Genomic DNA, 13,271 nt, shown 5'->3' on the forward strand with positions numbered 1-13,271 from the left:
GATTTGAACCTGGGATCTAATCTGTAAGGTGATCCTCAACATTTAAATAACTGACTTCCTTCAAATCTAAATGCTTGGTTAGAGCTAACTTTTGATGTAATTCTATAATCTATTACTTTATGATTTTTTAATTTTTGTGTACAACTACTTCCAACATGAACTAAAAGGGGATCTCCAAGGAAATACACAAAATATAAAACAGCCAAAAAATAATCTAGGTTAACCCTAACAGGTTTGGCTGGGTGGATAGAGTATCGTCCTGTGGACTGAAGGGTCCCACAGTTCGATTCCAGTCAAGGGCATGTATCTTAGTTGCAGGCAAAGCCCCAATAGGGGGTGTACAGGAGGCAGCTGATCGATGTTTGTCTCTTATCGATGTTTCTAACTCTCTACAAAGAAAAATCAATAAAATATGTATTTTAAAAAATAATAATAATCTAGGTTAACCCTGTATAGTGTGGTTCAGTTGGTTGAGCATCGTCAATGAACCTAGAGGTCACTGGTTCAATTCCCAGTCAGGGCAGGTTCAATCCCTAGTTGGAGTGTGTGCAGGAGGCAACTGCTTGATGTTACTCTCTCACATCAATGTTTCTCTTTCTCTCTCTCCCTCTCCCTTCCTCTCTCTCTAATAAGTCAATAAAAATACATTTTAACTAAATAAAATTAGTTATTAAAGTGACTTTAAGCATTAGATTTGATTCTAGGCTTTCTGGCTGATGAAGCAAAAAGAGAAAAGAATGGGTTATATTAACACTTATTGTTTATTATTTTTCAGAGTTTGCGATAATTCATTAATTGAATACTTGCTTTTTTCTAAGGTAAGAAAGAATGCTGCCAATGCCTTCATGTCCAACCAGCCAAGAAATATAATGAAGTGGCTTTACCCTTTAAAAAAGAAATATTAAGGTTAGAAATTTTTTTAAAAAAGGTATTAATACACATACTCCTGAGACTATGATATTTGAGAATATAATTATAAACCTATTCTTACATAAATTCTACTACACATGAAAACATAATTAATTTGATAGCAGGATAAAAACAGGAAAAATGGTAAAATTGAACTTCACCTGAAATCACTGAATGAGTATAATCATTCCAAAATTTAAGACTACTAACTTTTCTCTTGAACACCAAACTTACTTCTCTTCATAATAAAATCTTTCATTTTTGTTTCACTCAAAGTGAAATATAGATTTTTTAAAATCATTTTAGGACCTAATGCAATATGAATCATTCTGCATCTATAAAAGCTTTCAGTATTCCATCATGCTCTTCAGTAAACTAAAATGTGTTGCTTTAAGGGTCAGAAAATCTAAGTTATAGTTTTAGTTTTTCCTTTAAGTAAATGCTCTTGAGCAGGAAGCTTAGCCTCTCTATATTTTTCTTTTCCTCTTCATTTATCCAACTACTTTCTCATTTTTATGAAAATGCTTTTATTATATAATAACTAGAGGCCCATTGCACATTCCTGCATCAGTGGGGTGCCTAAGCCTGGCCTGCAGGATCAGGCTGAAACTGGCTCTCCGACATCCTGAGAGGTCCTGGATTGAGAGAGGGCACAGGCCAGACCGAGGGACTCCACTGGTGCACGATTGGCACTGGGAGGGACGGAGGAGGTTGGCCAGCGGGAAAGGGCTGTGGAAGGGCTCCAGGGCATGTCCAGCCCACTTCACTCAGTCCTGATCTGCTGGACCCTCTGGTGGTCAGTGCACGTCATAGCAAGCAGTTGAGCAGCCTTAGCATATCATTTGCATATTATACTTTCACTGGTTAAATGGCCGATCAGACACTAAGCATATTAGACTTTTATTATATAGGATATTCCTTAATAACCTGAGTAATTATATATTATGTTATTCACATTGTGTTTTCCCACTAGATTCTACTATAATTTCAGAAATATATTTCTACCAAAACAAAATACAGAAAAAATATACTGGGTTAGGAAATTTAACATTCTTGAATTTTTACTTCACAGAATTACATTCAGTAAACTTTTAAAGTCAAAATATAATATGATTTCAACTATGTTAAGCAAACCCCAAACCAACACAACACTGTTGAAAGTCAAAATTTAAATTACATCTATAGTGAGACTGATGGAGGGGAGCAAATCAGTTAAAGAATAAACACAGCTGATTACATATTCACAAATGAACAAAGCTAATTGTACTATATTTGGTATCTCTGGAGGGATAAACACTTGATTTTTGTGAAAAAGGGGCTCCCAAAAAAAGCTCATTTACTGGGAATTCACGTAGTTGGAAATGCAAAATAACTCAAAAATCAAAACACAAAAAACAATAGAAGGAAACATACAAAAATGTTAATGGCCTTTGGAAAACCAAATCATGAATAAATTTTTTCTACTTTTCAGTAAATTTCAAGAGTTCTACAATGAATCACCTTAATAATCAGTCAGATGGTCAACAGGTTTTGTTAATTAAAAAACAGAAAATGTGCCTGGCTAGTATGGCTCAGTGGTGAGCATCAATCTACCTATGCACCCAAAGGTCAGTTAGATTCCCAGTCAGTGTACATGCCCAGCTTGTGGGCCCATCCCCAGTGTGGGGTGTACAAGAGATAGCTGATAAATGATTCTCTCTCATCATTGATGTTTCCATTTCTCCTTCTCCCTTCTTCTCTGAAATCAATAATAATATTTTTTAAGCCCTAACTGGTTTGGCTCAGTGGACAGAGCATTGGCGTGTGGACTCAAGTGTCCCAAGTTCAATTTTAGTCAAGGGCATGTACCTTGGTTGCTGGCACACCCAGGGTAGGGGGTGTGCAGGAGGCAGCTGATCATTGTTCCTGTCATCAATATTTCTACCTCTTTATCCCTCTGCCTTCTTCTGGGTAAAAAAGCAATAAAATATATTTTTGAAAAATAAATAAATAAAAATAAAGTAGAAAATGTGATCTCACTCATATGTGGAACCTAAAGAACAAAAATAAACTGATAAATGAAATAGATTCAGAGACAAAGAAACATGGAACAGACTGTCGAATCTCAGAGGGAAGGCAGGGGTGGGGGTGGGAAGAGCTTAACCAAAGAACCTGTATGTATATATGCATAACCCATTAACACGGACAATAGTGTGATGAAGGAGAAAACCAAGATGGCGGCATAGGTAAACACCTGAACTTACTGCCTTACACAACCACTTTAAAACTACAACTAAAAGACAAAATGGAAATCATCTAGAACCACAGGAAGGCTGGCTCAGTGGAAATTCTGCAACCAGAAGGGAAGAGAAAAGCACAGACTCAGAGGAGCTGCAGAAGTAAAGTGCAGAGATAGTGAGGCGTGCGTGCACACACGCAGAGAGGGCTGGCAACTGAGTAAACAGCTGTCTTTTTCAAGCGGGAGGGAGACACAAGCTCTCGACTGCTTTCAACTCCAGTTACGGGCAAGACGCTAGGTACCCAGACTTACATAGAGGGAAACTGAACTCTCTGGCATTGAGTGGAACTTGAGGGTGGCTTTCTCTCAGAGGTGTTTGCAGCAAGTATTGAGGGACACTGAGAACCAGGGGCCTCTTAGGTCAGGGCTGATAGGAAGCCATTGCTGTTTGCTCCGCCCTGAGACTCTGCCCCATCCAAGCTGTTCCCAGAGGCTTTTGCATATGAATGACCTGGTCCTTTGAAATCTAAACTTACCTAACGAACTGCAGCTGAGTCAGAGAGACCCAGAACATTCAAAACAAGGCCCAAGGCCCCACAGCATCTTGCATTGCTTCACAGCTGGGCCTCATCTGGGCACCTCCAAAACCCAAACAAAGAAGAGGAATCTGCAGATCTCTCCATAACTCCTGGTGGGTGGCCTCAGACAGAGGCTAAATTAGCACCTTCTTGGAAATCAAGAGCCAGTGTACCCAGGGTCAGAGTAGGACCATCCAGATTACAACTCCTCAGATCCATAAGCGACACATTCAGGAGAAAGACTCAGTGAGCACCAAAGCTCCACTGAAGCAAGTCTTGCCTCATAAGGGTGTCTCCAGCACAAAAGTTCTCCCATCATAGACACAGCTGATCCTTACAGCCAATTGGCCTAGAGGTCAATTCCCCCTAGTGATACCAACAATAGTCAAGGCTTAACGACAAGAAGACTGTGCACACAGCCCACAAAGGAGTGCACCAAGAGTGTCAACCTCAGGTAACTGGGATGGCTGAGCCACTGGACCCTATAGGACACCTAGCACACAAAGCCACTCTATCAACTCAGGGAAGCAGCCAAAACGCAGAGACAAATAAAAAGGTCACAAATGAAAGAAATGGAAGAAAGCAAATGATTGGATATAGAGTTCAAAACCACGGTTATAGTGTTTTTCTAGAAAATTCCAATAAATTTAGTGAGACTCTCTAGGATATGAAAAAATAAGCATAGAAATTAAGCATACACTGATTGAAATAAAGAATAATATACAAAGATTCAACAGCAGAGTAGAGAATCGCAAGAATCAAGTCAAAGATTTGAAATAGAAAAAAAGCAAAAAACACCCAACAGGAAAAGAAAAAAGAAAAATGAATCCAAAAGTATGAATATAGTGTAAGAAGCCTCTGGGACAACTTCAAGTGTACCAACATCAGAATTATAGGGGTGCCAGAAGAAGAGAGAAAGCAAGATACTGAAAACCTATCTGAGGAAATAATGACCAAAAACTTCCCCAACCTGGTGAAAGAAATAGAGTTATAAGTCCAGGAAGTGCAGAGAACCCCAAACAAAAGGAATTGAAAGAGGACCACACCAAGACACATCATGATTAAAATGCGAAGAGCAAAAGACAAAAAGAGAACATTAAAAGCAGCAAAAGAAAAACAGTTAGTTACCTAAAAGGGAGTACCCATACTATTGTCAGCTGATTTCTCAACAGAAACTATGCAGGCCAGATGGGAGTACCAAGAAATATTCAACATGATAAATAGCAAGAACCTACAACCAAGATTACTCTACCTAGCAAAGCTATCATTCAGAATTGAAGGTCAGGTAAAGAGCTTCACAGATAAGAAAAAGCTAAAGGAGTTCATAATTTCCAAACCAGTATTATATAATATGAAATGCTAAAAGGTATTCTTTAAGAAGAGGAAGAAGAAGAAAAAGGTAAAGATAAAAATTATGAACAACAAATACATATCTATCAACAAGTGAATCTAAAAATCAAGTGAATTAAAAATCTGAGGAATAGAATAATCTGATGAATATAATAGAATCAGGGATATAGAAAGGGTGTGGACTGACAATCCTTGGGGGGAAAGGGGTGTGGGAGGTACAGGAAGAGACTGGACAAAAATCATACACCTATGGATGAGGACAGTGTGGGGAGGGTAAAGGACATGGGGTTGGGTGGAAACTGGGTGGAAGGGAGCTATGGGGGGAAAAAGAAGAACAACTGTAATAATCTGAACAATAAAATATATTTTTTAAATAGTGTGATGAAAGCCTGGGGTAGGAGATGGGTGTAAGCTAGAAGGGATTAATGAGGAGGGGAGGGGACATCTGTAATACTTTCAACAATAAAGGTTTTAAGAAACAGAAAATAATATGTATTTTATATTCATTATTTTAACGTCTGAATAATATAAAGCTATTGATAATGGGCCTATCTTTGAGGACAGAGACCAACCAAGAAAAGGAGAAAGCAAAGTTTTATTTTTTATTTACTATCTTTTGTCCTATTTTAACATTTTACAAGCATGCATTATTTTCATAGTAAAAATTCAAAACAAATAAACTTTTAAATATGCATGTAATAATGTTAACACTTTTGGGGTCACTAACATAACTATACAATCAATGTATATTTTTTGTATATTATCCTTTTGAATGTTCTAATACATACATTTTTTTAAAAAGCAATTTTTACTTTTAAAAAGCAATTTTTACTTTTACTGCACTTAGGTAATGCACATTAGTTTCTTTCCTTCTGCTTATTGGTGTGTCCTCGTAGTTTTGTTTTATTGGTAATAGTTTTAAAAATAGGTTAAATTTTTATCAGTTTATTAGCATTTGTTTCTAATTAGAAAAGTATTTATAGGCATTGGCTGATCTTTATTTTTAAAGAATGTCTTGGCCCATGCTATATTGTTCAAATAAGGTAACTATATAAGTAAGATGAAATGTTTTCCTAATTTACATAAATCTGCTCTAACTCATTCCCATAAATCTGCCCCAACTCATAGGACTAAGTCCTTGATATTTATGCTGTAGTCATATTCTATATAAATTATAGAATTATATATAATATATAGAATTATATATAGTATAATATTATAGAATTATATATACATTATATAATTATATATGTGGGTTATATATATAATTATATGATATATTATATATAGAATTATATATCATTTTGAGCCTAGAATATGAAAGCCAAGAGACCAGGACTCCAAACGACCAGAATGACTAAAACAACCAGTCACTAAGATGTACACTGTGGCTGGCCAACCGGCCCAATTGAGGGTCGGCCAGCCAACCTCCCATGCCTCCTTCCCCCTGCTGGCCTGGCTCAACTGGCCCCCATCAGGGCAAACTGGCCAGACCCTACCTGTAGGCAAATTTGTGCACAGGACCTTTAGTTTAACTATATTTTTGACAAGTTCAAACTAAATGGTCCCAATGAAAGCAAATATATATTTTGTACTCAAAGTAGCAAAGAAAATAATTACAAAAGTTAGTATTCACACTAAGCTACTTAATTTCGACTCAGGAAAGGCAACCAGTTACAAGATAATTCTAGTATTTATACCCAAGAAATTAAAATACTATTAGCCCAGCACACGAAATCCTGCAAAACCCAGAGCCCTGCCCACTGGCACCACCACGTGACCCATCAATGCACCTTCTGGTGAGTCCAGTCATTGGTCATTACGGTGTGACAGCATTAGGGCCACAAGCCTTTTATAATATAGATATAGCAAGGCTTGACAAACTTAGTGGTGAGGTCTCAGTTTACCACATTACCAGTGTTTATAAATTCAGAACTCCCAAAGTTAAACCATTTAATATGCTTTAAAATATGACTGCCATTCAGTGGTTAATAGGAGTAAATTTGCTCTTGAACTCTTACCTGTAATGTTGCTGTTGAGGGGGAAGTGCCCACGTGATGGTCAGAGCATGAATTTTTCTAATTGGAACAACTAAAAAAATATGTGAAGAACAAATATAAGACTTTCTCCATAACTATGACTATGAAATTTTTTTAATTCAACAAATTTCATCCTCCAATAAACATGGTAAGGTTAAATACACTACAATTACTATTTCAAGTTGCCTATTTTCCAATTTGAATAATGCAATTTTTGGAACTTTCTTTTCAATTTGGTTTCACAGGTAGAGTAGGCATGGATAAAAGAACTATCAAAACATCCAATGCTCCTAAAGATGGATTCTTTATTGCAAGAAAGGATACAAGACTAGTGAGTCAGGAGACCCATGGTTGAAATCCAGCCCTACCACTATCTTGCTATACAAGTTTATATAAACTTGAGAAAATCATTTGAATTTAAATCTTTTTGGCTCTGTTTTCTTATGGTAGGTGAGGAGTTTAAGCTGCAGTAGCTCTAAGATTTTTTGCAGTGCTATTATTTTATGATTCTATGAAGAGAAAATCTAAAGCCAGAAAGAATAGTACCAAATATAAGTCAGCTTAGATATGGCACCAACAGCAGACAAAGGGTGTGACAAAACAGTCACTTATCAGAGGGAGGGAAAAGGGAAGAGACTGACAATGGGGTGAAAAAGGAAGGAGGAATACTTAGGTAACTAGGAGAAAGAAAAAAATAATAGAAACAGCAAAGAAAGATAAATGCCATAATAAAAACAGCAAAGAGAAATGGTGAATTTTAAATGTTTTTGCAATATTTGTTATGGGCAAATTGCTAAGTAAATTATAGTATAAACATGTGATGGCTTATTGGCCAGTTATTACAAATGTAATATTAAATAAAAATCAAGAAATAGAATGTATATACTTTACAATCTCAACTACATTAAGAAAATATACCTAGAGAAACTCAAAAGGAAATCTGACAAAATGACTTGTCTGTATGTTAAGATTTAGGGGTGGTTTTCCCTCCTACTTATAGCTTTACAAATTTTTCTTCACTTAAAATGTTGTTGTTTTTTATAATAAAGATACAAGAAATAATTTCCTAAATGTGTTCCCTTCTTCTATTTCTTTCTTTTTAAAAGAAAAAAGAGAGCGGAAAATAGATAAAATGAAATAGGAAAGAAACATACAAAAAACAAAGGACAAAAGGGAACAAGGGGAAAAAGGGAGAAAGCATAAAACAGACTCAAGTAGCAGCAGATCAATCAACCTGCTGTTTATTAGTGGCTAACTGGATCTCCACTGTCCATCTAATCCCTTTTCAACCTAGCTGTATTTCCTGTTGAGTTTTCATTTCCAAAGAAAATTGGTAGCCTCAATTAGGTTTTAGAGAATGGGCTAAAGTTATTTCAAACAGTTTTAAACCTTTGGTTCACGAACCTCTATAAAGTTTGTTAAATGCTGGTGTGTCAAATGGATCCGTTAAGTGGCCAAAGTTTGGTTTGGGTAACCCACTGAAAAGAAAACAAATACATTAAAATGTAATTGGCAAAAGCCTTTATAAGCAGTATCTTTAGGTATGCCTAACTTTTAAGTTATTTATAATCCATTCTACATATTACTGGCTGAAAAGATTCTAGGCATTAGTGAATAAATGGCAATAAAGCCACAAATTCCTGAATTACACAACCAATTCTTAACCTCAGTCCAAATGACTACAGTATCTTTAAAACTCACAATAAAACAATAAATTAAAGGAACCTCCCCATCCAATATTTATTGCCTTTCTCAACATATTCAACTTCAGTAATCCTCCTATACAAAGCCATTTAAAAAAGCTTGTAATAGAGATAATTTTTTAAATTCAATAAACATAAATGATGTGCTTATTATGTATAAAGCACTATATTAGGAACTTTGGTATTTAAAAGACTTGACTCCCCTGCTAGAAGCTTCCCATCTGGCTGAAGATATTGTAACTAATACTTCTTCTAAAGTAATGGTTAATATGAATAATTTCAAATATCTGGGGAAATTTTTAATCTTTATGATTAAGAAACCAAAATTAGTGAATAATATTTAAGAAAATTTTCAAAATGCTTCTCAGGAATTGGTAGGACCTAATGAATACCTCTATTCAATTATACCTCTCTCTGATTTTTATTAGTAAAGTCTCACAGTGAAACATGTTTCAAACTGCCACCCAACATTTCCTTAACTCAGTGATTTTCTTATCAAAACAAACAAAGAAAAATAAAACTTGCAACTTTGGCATGGCTTTCATTATGTCTGTACATAAAAGTACTGCTAATTACCAATGGATACTAACATAAAGCCAAAATAATAAAACAAATAATTATTACAAATTATTCTAACATTTTTAAAGCAAACTTTTATAAATTTATAATAAGTTTCTTCAAATGAAGAAATGGAAAAAGTCAGGATTACTCACCTGATATAAGAAAAAAGTCTGATGTCATTTATTTTATAGAAATGCAAACCATTAGGGGTGGGAAGGAAGACTTAATTGCTTCAGAATTAAAGTTTTATTTGTATCCTTATAACACAAAAATGTAACAAAAAAGTGTCAAATATTTTTTATTATTTGATGAATTTGAGTGCACAAAAAATAGCTTTCTGAACTGTAACCCTATATATAATTTCTAATTAAAAAAACAATTATATGAAACAGACTTTCACATAGTATGGAAAAACCAATCATTTACTAGATTATTTCTTTTATGGAGAAAAGCATTGCAAGTTTCAGACAACTGGCTTAAAAAACAAACCTTCAGGCCCTGGCCAGTGGGGCTAAGTAGTCAAGAGTCAGCCTGTGCACTGAAGGGTCACAGGTTCGATTCTGGGTTAAGGGCATGCACATGGGTTGCAAGTTCTATCTCTGGGCCTACTCGAGGCACATGCAGGAATCTTTCTAACATCAATTTCCACCCCCCTTCCACTTTCTCTAAAAAGCAATGGGAAGCCGAAACCGGTTTGGCTCAGTGGTAGAGCGTCGGTCTGCGGATTGAAGGGTCCCGGGTTCGATTCCGGTCGAGGGCATGTACCTTGGTTGCGGGCACATCCCCGGTAGGGGGTGTGCAAGAGGCAGCTGGTCGATGTTACTCTCTCACCGACGTTTCTAGCTCTCTATCTCTCTCCCTTCCTCTCTGTAAAAAATCAATAAAATATATTTTTAAAAAAAATAAATAAAAATCAATGGGAAAAATATCCTCAGATCAGGATAAACAAACAAAACAAAAAACTTTCAGAAGATAACTTGTTCTGAGGCAGGGGAAACAAATATACAAATATATATATTCATCCTGCTTCTCATACAATACTTGCTTTCATATAACACTTTCCACAATAACAGAAAAGTTCTGAATAAATGTAAAAAGAGACATATATTCTTCAGAATTACTGTTTACCTTAAGTTTATAAGCTTATAAATTATGAACTACAGAAACTATGGAGCCTTAGGTTTTCATCTTAGTTTCCCCACTCTGACTCAAAAGCTCTGCAATCTTGCTTAAACCACTTTAGTTCTTTAAAAAACAAACTGAAAGAAGGAAAAAAAAAAAATCTTTGAAACTCCTATCAAATGATATGGCCTCTTTAGCTATAAAGGTATATGATTTATGAGAATAAATGTCTTACTTGTTTGGTATCTCAGAGAAGATTTCAGTAACCCACTTTTCCAAAGTATCCAGTGTTTCTTGGGAGGGAGGATGGGAAGAAGACAGGAAAATGCAATTAGATTTTTCACAGATCTTTAGCTATAAATAAAGGAATACTTTAAATTGGGCATTACCTGCCACTTCATAACCAGCAATATCAGGAAAAATAACAATAATTAAGAAAACTTTAAGAAACATATAATTGTGTTAGACTCCTTTATTCCTCCCTAGTAAAGTTAGAAGCACACAGTTAAAAAAAAAAAAAATTGTTTATCATTAAGCTAGTATGAAAAGCCAAGAGATAAGAATATACCAACCTTTAAAAAAAAAAAAAAAAAAAAAAAAAAGCCAAGAGCAGTTTGGCTCAATGGATAGAGCGTTGGCTTGGGGACTAAAAGGTCCCGGGTTCAATTCCGGTCAAGGGCATGTACCTTGGTTGCGGGCATATCCCCAGTAGGGGGTGTGCAGGAGGCAGCTGATCGATGTCTATCTCTCATCGATGTTTCTAACTCTCTATCTCTCTCCCTTCCTCTCTGTACAAAATCAATAAAATATATTAAAAAAAAAAAAAAAAATATATATATATATATATATATATATATATATATATATCAACCATCCTCTAAGGTTCCTCTCAATTAACCCACATTACACTGACCCTTCTTGGCATCTCATCAGTGCTTTTATACTGTATTTATTTTACATTAATTTATACTTGCTTGGTTTTAATCCACAAGTCTTCTTAAATTTCATATATTTATGGCCAAATCATATATATGATTTCTATTTTCTAATTCTTTATTATTTCATAAGAAATTCCAATAAAACAGGAAAGCTAAATGAAAAAGGAAACCTTTAGCTTTATCCCAGTGACTCATAACCATTACTGGATAGTATTAGTTAGTTCTACCAGACACGTTTCACTAATTCTCAAAAGAGATGCCCCAAGATATAAAACACAAAATAAAAATTACACCAATCAAGTTCTGAATTTATTCTATGATACATTATTTATAGAGATATTTAACTCTTAAATAGTATAATAAATGCTACAACTCCAAAATCAATGAGTTTAAATCATAAAAGGTTCTCATCAAATATCTGGGGGTTATTTTAGAAATTTCCAATAAACATTAATATGCTCTTATATTTATCATCATAACAGAAGAGAATGCAAAAGAAACAATACCTAACTGAAGAAAAATGCATGTTCATGACAGATTAGGAAATAATAATAAACTGTTATAAATTAATATTACACATCAAATGAAATTGCCTATTTTAACAAACATTGTAAAATGAATCTAAAGACCCATCTGCAGTTTGAACAAAAGAATCTACTAGAACATATCCATAATTTTACATTGAAGTCAAGTTTAGTATACTAATTTTGATCCTAAATGTACAAATGTGTTATATATAAGTGCCATGTCAGCTCTGATCTGAATTTTGATAATGAAAGAACAAAACTTTATAAAAATATTAGGGTGAAAGGATTAGTGTCTTTTTTTATAAAAAATGTGTAAACTACACAGTATTTCAAAAGGAACAGTTTAGCAGCTGATTGACTTTGAAAAATAGCTGAAGCTGGTTGAAAAGTAAAGAAAACTACTATGATTTCTTTAATGAGCAAAGGTTAACACAAGCTACTGAAGATAATGATTAAAAAAAAAAAGGTAAAGAGTATAGGAATTGATCAGTATTTTAAATTTAAGATACAATCAGCATTACCATAATGGAATTCAATTAATCATGCCATTTTACTGGACCATACAGAGGGATTAAAAGCAGACACCTTCCCCATAAGAGTTTATCATCAATATGGTTTAAATTCAAAATGAGAGATAACAGAGGCAGTAGTTGAATGTGACTTAAAAAAAAATTTATGATCTGTTAGTACATTAGTATAACTCACAGACTAGCTTAGAGATAAGATCTGTCTACAAGAGAAAAAACATTTGCTAATAATCAGATGATTTTGTGCTTCCCTGAGCTTAGCCATTTGCAACATAACTTCTCCAAATTCTGATTTTCTTTAGTTCATAAATAGGATCAGCACTAATATTATTAACAGTGCACTCACTGCAACATTGGTCAAGGCAAACAAATCCAAAAAAAAAAAAGCACTATTTCAGAGTAATTCTAAGGGCCATAGTAGATAATATTACCTTTGGATTGAACCACTAATGTCATGTAATGAGAAGAGTAGTAACGCATCCAGAATTCTCTCAGTCTAGTATATGTATCAATATTATTCCTTTTTGGATCATGTTTGAGAGTCTCAGCATTTCCTGTAAAAACATGAAAAATATTATAGAAATAAAGTTTACTTTGCTCAAAGTCTATATCAATAATGAATGCTCTGCTACTATACAGAATTAATGAAATAACCCAAGTGATTCAAGAATATTGAACCAGTGTTTAATAGTAATATCACTCTAAGACAAAAATTCCCAAGAAACAATTCCGAGATATATTTTAACACATAAGAAATTAATAATCTCCTAGGGGAAATGGTGAACAACATAGACTGATG

General features: G+C 34.6%; 1 protein-coding gene across 3 annotated transcripts in view; it reads right to left on the reverse strand.

Annotated features, from left to right (window-relative positions):
* Positions 1-13,271, reverse strand: part of NRDC (nardilysin convertase) — a 72,593-nt gene that overhangs the window by 28,088 nt on the left and 31,234 nt on the right. For all 3 annotated transcript variants that reach the window (XM_045584593.1, XM_036447244.2, XM_045584594.1), the window contains exons 7-11: positions 12,904-13,026; positions 10,716-10,773; positions 8,499-8,572; positions 7,077-7,146; positions 808-885 (exon numbers count right to left, since the gene is read on the reverse strand). In XM_045584593.1, coding sequence (XP_045440549.1) covers positions 808-885; positions 7,077-7,146; positions 8,499-8,572; positions 10,716-10,773; positions 12,904-13,026 — 403 coding nt within the window. The remainder of the gene's footprint in view (positions 1-807; positions 886-7,076; positions 7,147-8,498; positions 8,573-10,715; positions 10,774-12,903; positions 13,027-13,271) is intronic.

The sequence above is a fragment of the Pipistrellus kuhlii genome, unplaced genomic scaffold (assembly GCF_014108245.1).
Source record: "Pipistrellus kuhlii isolate mPipKuh1 unplaced genomic scaffold, mPipKuh1.p scaffold_m20_p_2, whole genome shotgun sequence".
NCBI classification, from domain to species: domain Eukaryota; kingdom Metazoa; phylum Chordata; class Mammalia; order Chiroptera; family Vespertilionidae; genus Pipistrellus; species Pipistrellus kuhlii.